Source organism: Pempheris klunzingeri, chromosome 16 (assembly GCF_042242105.1).
Source record: "Pempheris klunzingeri isolate RE-2024b chromosome 16, fPemKlu1.hap1, whole genome shotgun sequence".
Taxonomy (NCBI): Eukaryota; Metazoa; Chordata; class Actinopteri; order Acropomatiformes; family Pempheridae; genus Pempheris; species Pempheris klunzingeri.
In genome coordinates, this window is record NC_092027.1 from 3,657,623 (window position 1) to 3,676,679 (window position 19,057).

The 19,057-nt window shown below is 41.1% G+C and overlaps 1 protein-coding gene across 4 annotated transcripts; it reads right to left on the reverse strand.

Moving 5' to 3' along the window:
• Window positions 1-413: 413 nt before the first annotated feature.
• znf384a (zinc finger protein 384 a) lies at window positions 414-14,709 on the reverse strand. Of its 4 annotated transcripts, none has more exons than XM_070846484.1 (12): window positions 14,564-14,709; window positions 12,453-12,520; window positions 11,203-11,512; window positions 10,631-10,753; window positions 9,847-10,010; window positions 9,671-9,747; window positions 8,630-8,854; window positions 6,949-7,116; window positions 5,781-5,859; window positions 5,044-5,202; window positions 3,796-4,188; window positions 414-2,625 (listed from the first exon to the last, which is right to left on the reverse strand). In XM_070846484.1, the coding sequence occupies exons 2-12, from the start codon at window positions 12,513-12,515 to the stop codon at window positions 2,548-2,550; spliced, it is 1,839 nt and encodes a 612-aa protein (XP_070702585.1). In that variant the 5' UTR covers window positions 12,516-12,520; window positions 14,564-14,709; the 3' UTR covers window positions 414-2,547. The 4 variants fall into 4 exon arrangements, with proteins under 4 accessions (XP_070702585.1, XP_070702584.1, XP_070702588.1 ...); XM_070846483.1 differs by lacking the exon at window positions 14,564-14,709 and adding an exon at window positions 13,353-13,855; XM_070846487.1 differs by lacking the exon at window positions 12,453-12,520.
• Window positions 14,710-19,057: the final 4,348 nt, after the last annotated feature.

A 19,057-nucleotide genomic window follows, 5' to 3' on the forward strand; every position in this document is an offset into this window, starting at 1 on the left:
GGATGGCTGATGATGTTCAGACCTTTGAGCGTAACGTCACAGCAAATGATCTGCAGAACCGAGTTGATAATTAACAGCCATTGCATTATAAAGTCAATCTCAGTTTATTTCTTTGCTGCTTATTACACATTATTACCTGCTTTCCAAACAGTTGTTCACTAACACTGAACATACGTAATCCACTTGACCCAACTTCTCTGTCGATGTTCTCGGACTACAAATAAAATGTTTGTCAACTTGATTAATCATGAACACTATCAATTAAAGTAACCCGTGCAGAAAAAACTCATAACTCAAAAAGTTGGGTCTCAGATTTGGTTATATTAGTCAAAACATCATCAAATAATCACTTCCATATCACCATGCAGTCTGGATCTTAATAAAATAAATCAGACAATGAGGATTTTTCATCATAAACTGTTTTTCGAACTTTATTCTCCTTAAGGGAAGAAACAGTCTGTTCAGATGAGCAGGAGGTGTAACTGTGCATACAGTATGCAAGAGTGTAGCTTAAGAGGGCAGTTAATAACTGTATTATCATTAGGAGCATCAGTAATAACATTAACAAGAATATTGAGAATGTGTTATTTTTCATAAAAAGACACGATGAAATACAAGGAGGAGTATACATGAAGACGAGCAGCCAGCTGTAGAGGCTGCTCGAACGTTTTGATTGGGTAGAGATAGCTTGTGCACAAAAACATGTCAGCAGCGCCCCAGGTCACCTCCGTCACAGCCTCGTTTAATGTCACTTTACTGCGACGATGCTCTCAGGTTGTTTGTAAAAGTGTTCAGGGAGGAATTATCCTGATCAATGTTAAAAATCAGCTTTCTGGGTGCAGCAGGTCACTTTTGCACAGCGTCACAACAGTCTTTTAGCCTGATAACTATGAACTATTCCTTTACATTAAACATTTCAGGCTACACCATGAATGTTGTCTGGTTTCTCTCCCTCCACTCTGCCACCCTTTCCATGAATACTGTGCAGGTAAGGATCGTCCTGCGTTCTGGGTTCATAACCTACAGAACACCAGTTTGATCGGAAATGTGTCTCTGAGCAGCCCGAACCATTTCAGATTATATCAGAATTAGAATACATTTTCCCAAGTGCAATGGGGCAGGTGTGGTTCCGACTACAGGAAATGTGTAGGCATACATTACTGGGAGGGACAAAATATTTACCTGTAGTTTAACCAACTTTTTTTGCACTGGAATTTATCGTCCTTTGGCATGGACGTTACAGTCCATCAGCACGTAAGGTGACCTGGGACACAGCCAATGCTTTGGTACTGGTTAATTTGAGTTCCTTTAGTTTCCATATATGCTTTACACAGAACATACTTCCCTTTTACAGATGAAAAAGTATTTTCTATCTATTTTATGTACAGCATACTGCAATACAATAATGCCTCAGGTAATAATGTGGATAACATTTGAAATACAGTTAAATGAAAGTAGTAATAATATGTATGAAAAGTTCTTTTAAAAAAAGATTGATAACAGTACCTGTCAGCCATTTTAATCACACAATCATTATTTCCCCAACAACGATGGGCTGGGCTGTCTTAACTCATTGGAGCATAGTAAACTGTCTTTCTTTGAAGAGTAACAAAACAAATGGGGGGGAAATGCTGTTTGGACTTTTCTCTCTGTTCCCTTCACATTCATGCTCTCACTTTGCTTTCTCTGTAAATTCGCTCACACGTTCCTCTGTTGGTAGAAAAATACATACATGATATATTTAAAAAAAAAAAAAAAAAGTACAATGATGACAAACATAGGCGTGAAGTACAAGCTTCATCAAGTGCTTTCTTTATGACCCCTCCCACCCCACCGGCCCCCTCTTCTCTCTCCGTTTCCATCTCGCTCTGCTGCAGATTCCTCATATTTAGTGCATTCTTCAACTGGTCCGTTTGTTTTGTTCAACATTTTAGGCTCAACCAAAGAAATGGTTCCTCGACTCGTCGCTGTTTGAGGGGAGGTGGGAGTAAATAAGGACGTCATGAATTGTGACATGCACACTTTGAGAATCTGCCCCAGGCTTTAACCTGATCCCATGGTACTCCACATCCTTTCTTTCCTGCTGCCCCACTCCTTTTGTGGTCTTTTCTCAGGCTCCATTTCAGCCGCTGTGATCATCCGCTGTTGTCCATGGCACCATGACAGCATCATTGAAAAGTCATTCAGTCTGTCATCATTGATTCCTCATCTTGTTTCTCTCCCTTGTTTTGGCTTGAACTAAATAGTGGAGAATGTTCAGATTAATATGATCTGAATATGTCTAAAAATTACACCATTCTTTGTACCAACAATGTGCAGAGAATAGCGTATTTTTTTTTTATTTTACAGATATTTTACACCTTCATCCTCGAATTATGTCTATTGCAAACAATGCAGGATAGAAAAGAGAAGGAACACCAGTGAGCCTCTTTTATCAAGATTCTCAGAGGACTGCTGGTTTAGGATCAGTGTATTAACTGTGTTTTACAGAGGAAGTAAGCTGATGACTGGTCCATTGACCCGGAGTTGATTAAAGGTAAAATCAGACTAAAACTGTGTCCATATAGCGTGTTTTTCTGGCAGAAAAGCGTTGGCAGGGCGGTCGGGAGAGCTGGGATGAAGCGTCTGTGGTGCGAGAGAAACAAATACGGCATGTGGGTTTAGTTTCTATGACAACATATCATCAATCTGACTGCTGTTGTATGACAGACTAGCATTGCATCTTTGTCTTTTACTGTCTGTCTGTTTGACATTATCTTTTCACAATGAGCTTCAACTGGAGGATGCTTGCCCTCACACTTTGTACAGATGAGCTTAATGATGGTGATGTCCAAGCTGTCACGGCTCAATCTGACAGCCATAACGCAAAGCAGGTGTGGGTGTATGACACAATTCATCTGAGACAGTAATACTGCGGTTATAGAAGAAGCCCTGTTCAGGCCTACTGTACGCTACCCAAAGCGACTTATCATAAGGCTATGGATGGACAGCCACGGCTCCCTCTCCATTTTCTGGGGTACAAGATGACAAGTTCCCCCATAATAAACAATTGGTTGCCTGAAAAAGGGTGACAGAGACAACACCAGCCCCTTTAGAGATTTTCAACTAGAAACGCTCACAAAAACAGTCGGAGCGGTCTGAAAAACGTTCTCTCTTCATTGGGAACAACTGGAAAAAAGCGCTGGCCCTCAGAAAAAAACGCTTTATGGACACAGGCCCTGTTGATGCTTTTGAGAAATTCAGGTCTGGATTTAATCACTATCTCATTCATAATGATATAAAAGCCAACATTTCAGATTAGATTTTGGTAAAGTCTTCACAGACTGGAAGAATGTGGCTACAGGCTAAAGAATAAACTACTTGCGTCAGCGTCCTAGACCAGCATTTTACTGAGAGATACTTGGAACAAGTGGGCTCAGGAATCGAGGAGCACATTGTAAAATATCTGTGTTCTAACAAGAAATTTGATATTGTACTCAGTATTAAAGCTTCTTAAAATAAAAAAACTGGCATTGATTTAAAATGTACTTTTGTCTGTAAGCATCCCAGCATCACTCAAAGCCAAATGAATCTAAGATGGTTTCACTAGTGTCTTGTTACAGTTTCATATTCAGTAAAGCATCAATAAACCAGATGATTTGCATCTGGTTTATGGAGTGGTAAAACATTTTCTTGCTTAAGAAGACTATAATACTGAATACAGTTAAATGACTTGGACCTTTTTACACTGCAGACACAATTAGAAATCCCTTGAAAAGAGTGGGAAGACACAGCCTATGAGTTCATGTGCTCCACCTGTATGGCTGATGTGGAGACGGTGAGGCAGAGGTCTTTGTGGGTCACGGGCAGGTCCGCCACAGTGACTGGTTTGTACTGGATCTCGCTGGCTGCCACTGTCTTGTACTGGTGCAGGTCAAACGGGCATTGAACCACAGCCTCTGTTGGCTGCTGGGGTGGCTGGTAGCTGCCTGGGGGTCCAGGATTAGGGTTCTGGGTGTTATTGTTAGGGTTGGTCTGGCTTTGGAGCTGGCCCGCTCGGCCTCCGCCTCCTCTCCCTCGGCCACGGCCTCGGCCCCTGCCCCCTCCTCCACCTGCCGTGAGGCCCTGGGCCTGCTGAGCAGCTACTGTTGCTGCCACTGTTAGCGGATCGGGATTGTGCTTCCTCATGTGTTTCATTAGATACGTCTCCTAGAGTTGTGCAGAGAGAAGAGAAGACATGATGGCAGGAAAGAAAAACTGCCAGGAAAGAAAAAACAGAGGGAATCTGCTCCATTTAGCTTTGTGGAATAAAAATGGCAGACAACAAGTATATTCCTGACTGATAAAAGTAAGTCATTGTAGAACTTGTCTGCCAGCGTCTTACAGACAAAACTATCACTCTTCTAGTCTACAGAGTGGTAACGTGTGGATGTCTGATAACGCTCAACATGCTCTCCTAAAAAAGCTAAATATATCTGGAACAACATGGCCGGGAACATTAAAACATTTGTGTTGGTGTTACAGGTGACCAAAGTCAACCATGACAAGAATCTTATTTCGAGCAAGCAAACATCTCCATATTGATTTAACTCTATTCAATTTGGGTTTCAATCAACAAACTTGGATTTACTAGGTGGAGACTCATTTCTATTTGTGCGATAGAGCTCTACTTAATGCTAAAGTTTGAACAGAACTAGTCTTAGATGAAATCAATCTTTGTTGGTGCAACCCAGTCTAAGCAGGAATGCAGGCGAAGTCAACAATGTGCCTTTGTGTGTTTTCATCATTCTAATAAATATTCAGACTTACAGACAAGATACTAATTAAATCCAAACATGCTCATCAGAAGTGTAACATACCTTGAATCAGATTGATGACATTATCTTAATATGGACTGTAAAACTTGTAGGAAAGCATTAACAAACGACAAACAGAGCTCCAAGTCTGAACTCCCTGTCCCCTCTGTCCTAATGTCTCTATTCTGCCATAGTAAGACCAGAGTCAGTGCATTGTGTGTCTGCGAATACTGTGCCTGATGTTTGAGTGACAAGTCTGAGCCCCTACCGAGGTATAGGATCGGTTGCAGAGGCCACAGGAGAACAGCTTGGCATGCTTGACGGTGTGTGTGGACAGGTGCACCTCCAGGCTCGCAGCATCTGTGTAACCACGGTTACAGTTGTGGCACTTGTACGGCTTGTCTTTGTTGTGCTGCCGACGGTGAGACTGCGGCAAGAGGAAGAAAGACACAGAGGGGGGTTGAGACAAACAGCCGTTAGCACAATCAGTACACAATGTTTTCCACACGAGTGATTTCAGACTCTCACAAAAAATCTATACGTAATATAGATTTTGTTTAAGTGTGTTATGGTTGTAATTATTACTGTGAATATTTACTTTGTCTCCATATTTCCTACATTGCCTACTTGTGGTATATTTATATACCACAATATTGACTCTAATTGTATATAAAAGGAACCACAACTGTCAGGTCTGGCTGAGTACATTGTTCAGCTACACCCTGATGAAGAGCCGGTGTGGATCAAACCCTGTTGGTGTTTTCCTTTTTTTTTTATTGTGATATGCTCTAATTTAATAAAGGCTTTTTGACAACATCTATGGCTCTGAAGTAAGAAAATCAAACAATGGGCCAATAAGAAAATGTAACTTAGTCTTTACTAAACTGGAACAAAAATTAAGACTGATTTTGTTGCTGTCACGTGTCTGAAATATAACGTTTAAATTCATGCTTCGGCCAGCAGAGAGAAGAAAACAGGCAGGATCAGAGCTGTGAATTAATTTACCTGTAGGTTGGACAGCTGAGTGAAAGATTTTTCACAGCCAGGATGGTTACACTTGTACGGCCGGTCACCGGTGTGAATCCTGAAAACCACAGTTAGTCAGACCGTTAGTTGATTACACTCTATAATTTACACTTCAGTGACTTTCAAGAAAAAGAAAATGAGAGTCGTGTGCTTATTGTAGAGTATTTAGCACGTTTTCTCTTCTTATCCATTGAATCATATTGTCCATGCAGCAGTGTTATGCCAGTTCAAATATTCATTCCTCCTTAGATATGTATCATTTACCATCATTAGATTAGTTTAGTCATTAGTACAAATAGAAGTTAACATATTATGATTATGGCATTAAGATCTTAGCTGAGTAGCTCAATCTCTTGCTTTTTCTTACATTTTTTCCTCTAATTTTACTGCGACAAAAGGCAATTTCTTTTGGAGCTGTTATTATTAATAACTATTATTTCTAATGATTCAAGTTGTAAAAAGAATTGTGGTTATTTTTACTACAGAGGTTAGAGATACACTTCATGCTGCCTTAAATGAATTGTTGATTCATTATTTGATGAATAGCGAATCGGGCATCAATAAACAAGCGATAGTATTAAACCATCCAAATAGATTTTATGTGGTAGTTTTATAATTGTTCAAGCTTTTTCCCTTTTGAAAATGAACACTGCAATTTTTTCAACAGGCATACATGCCTATTTTTCTAAAGAAGAACTGTCAGTAAATCTTTTTGAGAAAAGGGGGACTGTAATTTATTTTAACATGTTTGACTGTTATTAGACAGATGGGGTGATCACACAGAGATAATAAGCCTGTGTTGGACTACTGTTTTTCCACAAAGAAAATTGATAATGAATCAGACAGACTGGCATTAGCAGACAGGTAACCTGTTGTTGACGTGAAGTCCACTACATTTTAAGACTACTAAGAACTGAAAACATCATAGTTTGAAAAAATCTGATTTGAATTTTTCAGAAAGATAATGAGACAATCCTCCCTGCCAACGCAGCAGGCCTCCCAAATTTCAAAGACTACACAAAAACTCAATTGCAAAAAGATGCAAACAGTGACAGTGCCATGACTCTCCACGCACCTGCTCCCTTGCATGCACACATAAAAACACACCTGGCCATTCAAACCCAAACAGCCCAGCCCAGACCAGTACCGTGTGTGCTGCTGTAGGTGACTGAGCTGCCTGAATGTTTTCTGGCAGTAGGAGCAGGAGTAGGGCTTGGCCCCGGTGTGGATGCGGATGTGCTGGGACAGGTAGCTGGAGTTGGCAAACGACTTGGAGCAGTGGGGGCACTTGTGGGGCTTGGCCTCAGTGTGGTTTCTAACACGGGAAACCGGGAGGTGGAGAGAGAGAAAGAGAGAGAAAAACAGCGAGAGATTTTTAAGCTACAGCATGACCAAACTTCACGATGAACCGAAGACCAAATCATGCGTTTAAGTTAACAGGATCAATTACATTGATCACTGGTCATTAAGTTTGACAGTGTGCTCTTTATGCTGTGTCTGAGTTGTGAAAACACAGAACAAAAACATACAGCAAGCACAGTCACGCTTTTCTCTTTCTCTCTCTCTCTCTCGCTCTCTCTCTCTCTCTCTCTCTCGCAGTCTCTCCATTTGATGTGCCCTGAGTGTGAGTGTGTCTATGAATGCTTGGTTCTGCGGCTGTCGAGCTGGAATGTAAATTCAAGACATGTTGCAGGCCAATGGAGCACATCTTCCTGCTTAAAATTAATGGCCTCAAACCCACAAATCAAACCCAGTGGTAATAAAGGAAATGAAAAAACAAAGAAGGTGAGGGTCAAACATAAAATTCATGACAGCATGAATGGGAAACAAGTGCTTCTCACATGGCCACACATAGGTACATCAATGCTGGATTCGATCAGGTGTGTAAAACATGCAGACTGACAGAGTGCAGTAAAAGAATGACAAAAACAATAAGGAGCGTGTGCTGTGTTAAGGGGCTAAATTATCATGCAGTTAGTATGCTAAGTGTACTCGCACTGATATGGAAAGAAATAACAGATTGACTTTCCTGCTGACAACACTGCGACTATATGACATCATCTCTGTCATTTGTCAACATAATCAGTCCTGCTACCATTTCCATGTGGTCTTAGCCAGAACTCTATTTCCACTGCTTTTTCCGCTTGACATGAAATTCAATTAAAAGGGGATGTTATTAATGAACGTTATTAGTGGCTCCAGTGACGGTGGAAGGTCTCCACAAAGTGCTTCAAACCAAAGGGGGGATGTCTGAAGGAGTTGTGTGAAAGCAGAGGTGGAGCCAAAGAAAATAAAATAACTCATGCAGTACTAAACCAAGCTTGTGAGTGAGAAAGTTACCGCCAACCACCTGCAGAATGAGGGGATGCTCCAGTGGTATCTGGTGCTGTAATTTGACCTCTACCAAACACTGTAGCATGCATTCACCCAGGCTCTTATGTCTTCTGAAAGGATTTTAGCTCGAGAGTAATCAAAGCAACTGTTAAATTAACCAATGAATACAATTGGTTTTCTATCATGATAACTGATCAGTTATGAGAAAGGAACTAATCATCATTGATACATACATAAAAAGCAAGTTTAGACCTGCGATTTAACTTATGTTTGGTACAAGTGTTGCACCTTCAAAGGTGATGCTTAGACTGTGCAAAGAGTTTACACTGTCAACACTCTGGTAAAACACCCCAACACAACCCCAACTCTCAATCCCCTCCACCCATCGACAGTCACCACACACACAGGCCCACACACATGCTTTCACAACAGGAAGCACACGGACACGCACTCACAGGACCTCACAGGACCTCACAAACCACTCAGACCAGTACCGTGTGTGCTGCTGTAGGTGACTGAGCTGCCTGAATGTTTTCTGGCAGTAGGTGCAGGTGTAGGGCTTGGCCCCGCTGTGGATGCGGATGTGCTGGGACAGGTAGCTGGAGTTGGCAAACGATTTGGAACAGTGGGGGCACTTGTGGGGCTTGGCCTCAGTGTGGGACTTGGCGTGGATCTGCATGTCTGACTTGCTGAAGAACGTCACTGCACACATCCGACACCTTTGCAAGTGAGGAGCAAGAGACAGAAGAAAACCTTTATGGCACACTACACACATGTAGACTTATACATTGTGCTGAACGAATATTCTAAATTTGACTGTGAAAAACCATTGTAAAAAAGAAAAAGTAGATTGTGAAAATCGATCTTCGATTGTGAAAAAAAAGAAGCACCACTGTGGCTGTCTGCCTTTTAAAGTTCTTATGTGGGCCGCTGCAGAGAATACACTGCATGACAGACGGGAGTCACACAACATCACTTTCACTGATTGAAAATGAAATGTAGGTCACGCTACAACACTACACTTCCACTGCAATCACAGAAAATGGCTACACCAGACTTGACAGCAGCGTGCAGTGGAGCGTATGTGCCAGCGACATCCGTTCTGCAAACATAAAAACCTGTAAGGCTTGTTGGTCTTCTGTTTATATTTTTTATGTGAGCTGTCCATGGCCCCTTTACAAAGAAATGAGTCATAAAGTGTCTTTATTCTTTTAAATTAAAGATATACAGGAAATAGTACAGATATACAAGAAATGACGAAATGATTACCAGCGAGTTCGATCACCCTGCCAGCATTTATTTTGTCAGTACCAGCTGGCAGATGCTTAGTAACTTACACAAAAGAGAGAAGAGAAAATAAACATCTGAATGGTTCAAACCTGTGTGTTTTTTTTGAGCAAATAATTGAACATGATTTTTGGCCAGTTCTGCCACCAGTATCTATGTTGGCAGACGTCCTGTTCTAAATGTTCAATAAAAATCTGTGATCTAACAAACAGTAATGCTTTTCTCTCATCTAAATATCTTTCCACTACCTGTAGGATTTGGGGCCATCTTTGTTGGTATGGTCGTCCTCATCATTTGACAGGTCATATGGGTCAGCAGTGTGGTGCTGTAAACACAACAACAACAACATATTAGTTATGAAGTTTATGTTAGAAGTCTAATAAAAGACTATAGGCAAAGGAAAAGAAAGACATGAGACCCTCACCTGTCCACCAGCAGCCAGGTGTGCCAATATTAATGCATCACTTCCTGGAGGGAGGACCCCACCCACTCCGGCCACTCTCCCCATCATCTGTTTGCTCTTCCTGCCTCGCTTTGAGGGTGTTGGCATGACGACTGCAGGAGGGACACCAGAGTCCTCCTTCTTGTCTGGAAACAAGAGAAAAGTAAAAATAAAGGAAAGAGAAAAGTGGCGGAGCATTGGGGAGTGTTGTGTGAGGACAGCATCTGTTAAGAGATGGAGAAACGTAACGTAATCTGCCCCACACATCACCTGCATGAGGTGATACGAAGGTGTGCGCTTCCTTGGCAAGCATATCTTACGAGTGTGGACGTAGACAGGTGTGTGTATGCTTACATGTGTATGGATGCAACAACACAAAAAAAACTTATGCAGACATAAATAAATGGTGGGTAGAAAACAAGTCTCTCTTATTTAAAGGAAATGAAATTTGGTGTCTGGCCTTAATTCACTTTAATGTCGACTCAGGAGAAGAGATTTTTAAAGAATTCAAAATAGTGAGAGAACAGGTTCATATTACAGCAAACTAATGATGAATTCTCCTCAGTTTGTGTCATGGTGCCCTCAGTCCCAGCACAGCAGCAGCTGTCACAGTGGGCAGCTTTTAGTTGTGCCGATTGTAACGCAAGACATTGGTGAAAAAGCTAAAATCATCCCCTGACAAGTGCCGTGCATGTTAAAAGATGTTTAGTATAAACTTTGACAACACTCATACCATAAGTGACTGTGAATGGGGCCTGTGCTTTACCTGTATTTGAGGGGTGCACTGCAGACACTATCATGGTGGTGGTAGTGGGGTGTCCAGCTACAAATGACTGCGTGGAGGCAGTGGGGACCAGTGTGCCTTGAGGGGTGGTGATCACTAACCCCGCTAAGAGGAAAAGAGAAACTGTGATCTGGCTGTCTGTTTGGTCGAAACAAACATTTTACATCTCCAGGCCTTCTAGGCTACCATTCCTGCAAAGAGCATGTTTGTATTATTCGAATAGACTTCATTATAGACACTGTCAATATTCAAAGCCACAATCAAAGACTTGTCACAATGCAATTTTTAAAATTTGGATCACTATTGTTTAACAATCTGTATATTTTAACTGCTGCTATTACAGATATTGAACATAATGAGATTTTCATGGATATAAAAAAAAGAACATTGTAGATTTGTAGCAGCTGCAGTTGAATATTTAAAATGCTCCTAACTCACATGCACCCGTCTTAAAGTGATACAACAAACAAATATGATAAGATGATATAGAAATGGCAAATGGAGTGGGGGATGTCATGAACTGGGCAGGAAAACGGACGCAGCAGCTCACTGACCTGCAGTCATGATACCCGTAGAGGGCACAGGCACGACGGTGATGTTCTGGGAGGTGTGCGACTGGTGCAGGTGTCCCCCAACCACACTTAGATGTGCGCCGCCACTGTTGCCACCACCCCCACCTCCTTCCTGTTTGGGGACCAACCGCAGTCCGGTTCCTGCGTCCACTGAGCCGGGGATGGCGAGCACAGCCGTGGGGTAGTGGGGGGAGGAGGTGGAAGACGCAGAGGAGTGAGGGAAGGAGGCTGCATTGGCCTTGTCTTGGCCTAGCTGCTCCTTTGACTTGTTCAGGAACATGGCGTTCTCGATCTAGACAGGGGTGGTTAGAGGGACGGGTTGGTGGAAGGAAGAAGGAAAGGGGTGCAGGATGGACGAAGGGAAAACATCGGGAGATTTCACAACGGAGGCAAGCGACGATGAGGTGATGAAAGTGATAAAGTGAGAAGAGGGAGTGAAGATGAAGGGTGAAATGCATGCGGGAAAGAGGCCATTAGAGACGAGGAGGACAGGTGGGGTGTGGATCGAAGTGAGGAAGAGGAGTGTTGTGATGATAAACAAGGAAGGTGATGAGACAGGAGTATTAGGAAGGAGGGTGAGGTAGATTGGAAGAAGTTGAAATGGACAGAAGAGGAGGAAATAGAATAAAGGAGAGGATGAAAAGAACGGACGGAGGTAATGTAAAAGGTAAGGAATATGGAAGAGGCAATAAAGGTAAGACAGAAAATGAGTGTGATGAAAGGACAAGGAAAGTAAGAGAAAGGGGGAGGAAGATGAAGAACATAATATAACGAGGGAGGACATTGGTAGCAAAAGAGTGGCGACGGGTGGGAGTTGATAACGGGTTAAATCCATGTACACAAAGGAGGACAGGAAAGCGATGGGAGAGAAGAGAGAACAAAGGCATGTGAGATGCAAGAAGTAAATGAAAAAAGGGTCAAAGAGGGGTTGAAGAGATGAGAGATGAGAGGGACAGGAGTGATCATGTGATCGAAGGAACCCTCCCCAAGTCAACAGCTCATATTCAAACAACTGCAATGTGAGGTTAAGCCAACTTCACCGACTAAGTGAGCATTATTCGTGGTGTTATTAACAACATGTCCAGGGTCAAGTCATTGTCTGCTATTATGTTATGTTTAAGTATTTCCATAAACAGTTGAAGTGATAATCGCTCCCTCGTATCTTTTCACAGAGCACATACGACTACACCATGTGTATTTCAAGGCAATTCCAACAATGAGGATGTCTCTACCTGTCCTTGTACAGTGGGGACGGGAGACCAAAAGTATGATGAGTTGAAATGGGAATCGTCCATTATTTCTGTAATTAAAAAGCAACACACTTAGAAAACACCTGCCCTCCTCCTCCTCTTTCTTACTATGCTCTTCTTTTTTTTTCTACTTTCATGTGAAACGAGACCATGCACGGCTGCGTTTCAATCATCTTAGTTTGTTTCCTTTCCATGAATCCTCTCCTCCTATCGGCTGACACGGCTGTTAAGTTTCAGGATCGATGTGGAGTACGAACCCCAGCCAGCAGCCTCAGCTGTGGCTGGCTAACATGTCTACTGAATCGGCCACTTTGCTATTCAAACAACCATTGTTTTGAGGGACCCCATTACAAAAGTGTAAGGTGGCTATTATAAAGCTGGCTGGTTGAAAGTTAATGGTTTTAGGTTTATGCTGTTATTTTTTCAATAACATCTAATCAGATTTACAGAGAAGAGGATGTGAAAGGAATCAGGTAAAGATGTTCAATCCCGGGAGGGATGGATATAAAAAAATCTACAGGAGAACAGAAGAGGCAAGAGTTAAGTAAATACTGCGATAATGCGATGATAACACAGCCCATGCACTTCCTCACTAGTCCTTTCGACAGTATGTGTTGCTATTAACAAAGTCACAATCTTAGATTGGTTGCTTTATCAGCAACATGTTTATGAGTCTAGTTTTAGAAAGCAATTCAATGCTATGAGCGTCACAAAATTATAACTATTTATTGCTTGGAAAAGTAACACAGAGGCGTGTTCTCCCAGACTAGATGCCAGTGCAGTATGTGTTGGAAATAACATCCTTTCTAAGAGTACATATGGTTTGTGGAAGACAACCCTCCCTGTTTCAAAAGACTACAGTTTATCTCTTCATTATCAAACCTCTGATCTTCTGTTTCCTGATCATCTCCCCACTGAGACAAAGGTAACATGTTTTCTGCAGCACAAACAAGGAAGTGTCACGGTTTCATTGCTCTATTTTGGCATGCATTTGCCCTTTATTTTCCACACCTCTGGCTACTTTCACAATAGTAAAAGCAGTTCTGACGTTTGGTTATCTATATGCATGAAGAGGCTGGGAATGCCATGCATAACCATATTGCTCACACACCAAGAAAAGCATGCATGTAATCACATGTTAGTAAAGCTGAACTGACATTTAATAACTGATAACTGTTAAACCCTTTAGGGAAGTATAGGCCCATGAAAAATTAACGACGTAATACACTCTGAAATTAACTGTGACATAAGTGAAGTAAGGATATCTTTCATGCAAAACACTGGCAATGCAAGACGTGTTTTACGTTGTTTTTCATGAGCCTCCTCTCCCCTCTGCAGCTGCACAACCTATGAATAAATGATGTAGCGAGCTTCTCAGGCAAATTAATTAATTTCCCACGGGCTATAGCTATCTGACAACTTAGGGGCCGTTGTTAGTGTAATATAAACCAACGTTTCAGTGGTCTGAGAGCCATTTTTAACGAGGGGCACAAAGCTGGCTCCCAAACTGTGGCACTGCTAGCAGCGGGCTGGCGTTAGCAGTGATTCATTAAAAAAAAAAATCGTGTAAATACGAATTTGTCAGAAAACATTTAAAGCAGGGAGCCCATTGCGAAGCGGCCAGGATGTGTTACACTGCACATACCCAGCTGCCAGGGGCTTCATGAGGCTGTAAACAAACATGGCTAGCGCTAGCTGGTTAACGCAACAAGACAAGGGGAGCTAGCTAACTTGCCTCCATTAATTTTCTCCTTTTGTTCGCTGGCTTTGCTCAAGCTACAAGGAGGCCTGTATGTTCATGTGCTTAACTAGCTTTGTCGCTTAGTTTACACAAGCATCCTCGCTCCCTACGCCTCCATTCCTCACTCCCTGCTCATCTCGCCGAGAGAAAATAAAAAAAGAGGAGAAAAAAAAGTCTCGAATAAAAAAAAAAAAAAAAAAAAACGAAGACAGAAAAAAAAAACGTCGACGCCGTTGCCTCTGTAGGAGACGCAGCTTCATGCAGACTTCCGGCGGTTGGGACGACAGAGCTCTCAGACTCACTGAAAATAACAGATCATTAACAACCGACTAATAACTCCTGTGTTAATTACCGGTCAGATCGATTCCCCGTCAACCCCCCCGGAGCTTCCTCGGGTCGGGACAGTTGGGAAACTTTGTCCAAATCCGCCCCTCAAACCCCTCAGATATGCCTTTTTTTTCTTCGGGTTTTTTTCCTTTTTTTCCCTCCAGCTCTCCACAGCGGAGTCAACGCGCTCCGAGCGGAGCAGGCGCGTTTCCGGTCGCATCTTTCAAAATAAGATACGCACGAACCGCCATCTTTATTGTTATTTTATTTATTTTATTCTATTTTGATTTGATTTAGACATTTTACTGTTGGAGATTATTCTATTTCATTTTTTAAAAATGATCTTAATGGTATTTTGTTATCCATTCTTATTATCTTAACTATTACTTTTGTCTTGTTTTGGTGTGCATTAGTCTCCAAAATCTATTTTTAACAACCTTTAATGGCACACAAAAGACACATAAAAAGCATTATTATTTGTCAAAATGGTGCCGTATAAATAAAGTTTATTAACAGCAGCAGCAGCATAAGAAGAGAAATACAAGTACAGGTAAGTATAAATAAACGAATAAATAATAAATATGCATATGATTAAAAAGAATAAAGGATATAATGCATATGTAAACTATACAAAAGCATCTGGCGATAGAATTGAAAAATTACAAGGTAAAGTAACCCTGGTGTGATTAATAGCAGCAGAGTCAACAGGTCTATTCAGTGTGAACAGCGTAAATGGTCATATTATATAATAATATATTCACTGCACCCTGGACTGTTATACAAAATATGTATACGAATAACAACAACTGTAACTTTTGTTAGTTCTCTTTGGCCCGAGAACATTTATTACAATAATATATTGGCTGTGTAGTTGTCAGTTATGGCTCCACTGAGTGTTTTTAATTTTGTCTTTCAGCTCATTAAAGTCTTGGTTTTGAAAACAGAACCCTCCCACCTCCTGTGCCAGTCTGGCTGTCTCTCGCTAACTTGACGGAGCTGCTGAGGTGCACACACCGCCTTCCGGTGTGTTAATTCTCCGGTCAGTGTGCGGGGAGTGAAGCACGACTCATTTCCAGGTGTATTTAAGTCTTGAATTGGATGCTATGGTTATGTTCTTCAGCATGGCACGGTTTTCAAATTCATTTCAACTCGAAGAAGTCCCCATAGCTGCAGTGTTCTTGAATCAACAACCCAATAACTTGTTATCTTCCATTGGTAGGTTTAGCTCATGTCCACAGCAGCTGGAATCTGTTTCATCAATCATTTCTCCTGGCTTTAGCATCGGGGCAGGTGGTTAGATGGCTGCTAGTTTGAATCCCTGGACAAATAAATAAATAAATAAATAAAGATACAACAGCAGCAGCTTTAACTACATCACCAAGTTGCTCTTCGCCAAGCTGCTCAGTGCAAACAGTGGAAAACTGCACCACTCAGGGACGAATCCAGTACAAACCAGACACCTAAAATCAACAGACAATCTTTGACAGATGACACAGAAAGGAAAACCTCAAACATGTTTAAAAAACAAAAGAAAGTTTATTAGGACCCCACCATGCATGTGAGAGCTCTTCATGGGGTCCCCATGGAAAACATTTTGCGGTCACAATTCAAAACCAACATGATTTGCCACTTGATGAAAACAAAGATTACAACTGGAACAGAAATACAAAAAGCAAACGTGCAAAAATCAGATGTGTAAACAAAAACAATACATGAGCGAAGTAATAAGTAACATTTAGCAGTAGAATATAGAATACCATTTTATTCTAATTAGGACATAAGTTTATTGTGTACAGGATTGTAAGCAAACATTTCTCTAAAAACACAATATTTAGAAAGCAACTAAGAGGTACCTTCCATTTTGGCAGAACTTTACCAGCAAAGTACAGCAGGAGTTGAAATAACACAGAAAACAGTAGTAAACAGACTCTAGCTTAAATAGCTTAAATACATTTATAATCAAACACTGGGTCTGCTGATAGTGAGTCAGTAGAGCTGTTAACGGTGACAAACACTGCTACATTGATACTGTATCAAATATATACTGTATAAATACATCTATTTCCATAAGTACCATTACACAGAAGAACACATTTCCTTTCCTAGCCACAGCTAACCAACGGGTAATCTCCCTCTACTCTGATGATTACACAGTAAAGTAGCATACAGCGTCCTGACTGAAAACACATGTATTTGCAAGAATAAAATTACAGTTTAAGTGTAACAGGTATCGATGCATGCATAATAAAAGTAGTGCTCATTTTCAAATAAATAAAGTTACGGTTAGAAAGCCATTTCAATACATTTGGCTGTAGCACAGTCACACACGGACAAATAGTGTTTAAGCCGAGTATTATGGCGGAAAAAGAAAAGACTATTCTTGGTTAAATTCAGCGTTTGAAGTAGTGCAGTGATTCTAGCAGCATGCCGTAAAATGTATGCTGATTCAGAAATAAATAAAAGATGCCGAGCCAGGATGAAACATGAATACTCAGCCCCGGAGGTTATGGTGAGGTAGAGGGGGACAGTGTGACAGAGTTGAGGTATAAGGCAATTTGGAACTTCAGAGCTGAACCTTCACTAGCATATCATTCTGGTTGATTGACAGATGCATTAACTCTAATATTAGAAATCACTAACATACTCTGTTGGACATTTCCAGACAATGGATCGTTTGGTTTCACCTCCACATATCAAATCTTAATCATCCCTTTCCCTGAAGTACAAGCTGACATCACTTTACAGTTAGTGATCTGACTGTTCAGCATCTCTTCACATTAAGCTTTCATTTAAAAAACAACGCTAACTATAACACATAGTTCAGCATTTCAATACAATTATCTCATAGCTACCCTGTGGTACTCCTGTTGCAACAATAGAGGCTAAAACTGTAATTTACACCACATTTACCTTCAGTTCCACAAGCTACACCCTCATGAGAGCTGCTACATAACTGCTACACAAATGGCACCACTTTACTTAAGGTATACGTCTAGTAGAAATGCTATAAAACTGGAGTGCAGGGTGAAAAGTCTCAAGGGAACCTGAACCAGAAGATCAAGGTTCAGGCTCCTGAATCGTTGTCACATGATTCATCAGAATTGATATCATCCTGTGAGTTTAGTGGCAAATTGAGCTGAATTTCCTGGATTGCTTGTTTGCATGTGGCGTCACATCGCTGCATTGCTGCGGCACAGACGGCAGATGGAGAGCAGGAAGTCATTTTCTACACTGGAAGCATTCTCTCTCAAAATGCTTAAAGTTTGCATCGTTTTACGGTTGCTCTAACTGATGAAAAAGATAAAACCACAAAGTACAATCACGTATGTAAAGTCATTGTTCATGACGTGGAAAAAAAAATGCAGCAAAACATTTTTTGAACCTCCGTCTGTGGTCGAGAGGGGCGGAGTCAGATACTGCTCATGTGTGCTGTGACCTCTTTGTCTAATGTAACTTGTGTGGCCATGTTCACCGTTTCCTTACTTGGTAACGTTAAAGTTATTGACTGAAACTGAAACACGTGATATCACCTACACTAACATTAGCGGAATACTAAATTGGTATGCCTTAAGTAAAGGGCCCTTAAAAAAAACTATCGTCCTAAAATCGCCAAAATGTCAACACTGATTCAGCAGGACAAGTTAACGACAGATTTTAGAAATATAAAATACATAGTAGTGTCGTACAGAATTACAGATGGTACCACAATGTTCATTACCTGTTTGCAACCATCCATGAAAACTTCACAGACGTAACGGACTGATAAAATGATTATCCTAATCACTGTTGATAAATTAAATTCTTCCAGAAATCCACGATGAGAAATGAGTGATGGCTAAACTACAGGCTGTGGTTTTGGGCTATTATTAGACTGGGTAATGTTAGTAGCTTTAGCAAATGGAGGTTCTGAATGTGAGTTTGTATTCAGTTTCACTCTAAGATGCACTTAAGGCAGCAAGGCAGTGGACAGGCAGTTAAAGACGTTAGACGTTAAAGGTACAGACAGTGAGGGGAGACAAAAACTGACACACAGTTAAGAGAAGAAGGTAGGAAAGGACAGAAGACTGTTTAGACAAACTCTGGGGAAATTATAGACAATAAGAGATACACAGAGGCTACGGTTACATTTGTTTGGTGCATTTTAAAACCGGAGGGCTGCACTACGAAGCAAGTTCTCTTCTTCTACAAAAAATCATTGAATGTTTTCTCAATAAAAACTGAAAAGTAAAACAAGAAAAAGCTATTAAGACCATTGACCAGTGGATTTTTACCACTGAGTGACTGTCAGTGCTGCACATTCAGAGCTCTTAACAGCAGATTTAAACATACTCAAGAAGTACATTTAGGTAAACAAGGTCAATTAATTTTGATGGAATATTCTCATCTTATGTAATATTATCATTAATTATCTGTGATAATATTGTATAAAACCAATATAACCAATAGATTAATCAGTTCTCTAACCCCTTCTACCAGCTGCAGTAACCAGCAGTGTAAAATGGATTTGGTCCAAGCATAA

Bases quoted from the DNA above. Each gene is read 5' to 3' on its own strand.
- znf384a (XM_070846483.1), bottom strand. From the start codon at position 13,377: ATGATCAGGAAACAGAAGATCAGAG. The intron at 10,754-11,202 runs GTCAGTGAGCTG...TTTTCCTCTTAG, and splicing joins TACGGGTATCATGACTGCAG to CGGGGTTAGTGATCACCACC. The intron at 10,011-10,630 runs GTAAAGCACAGG...TCTTGTTTCCAG, and splicing joins AGTGCACCCCTCAAATACAG to ACAAGAAGGAGGACTCTGGT.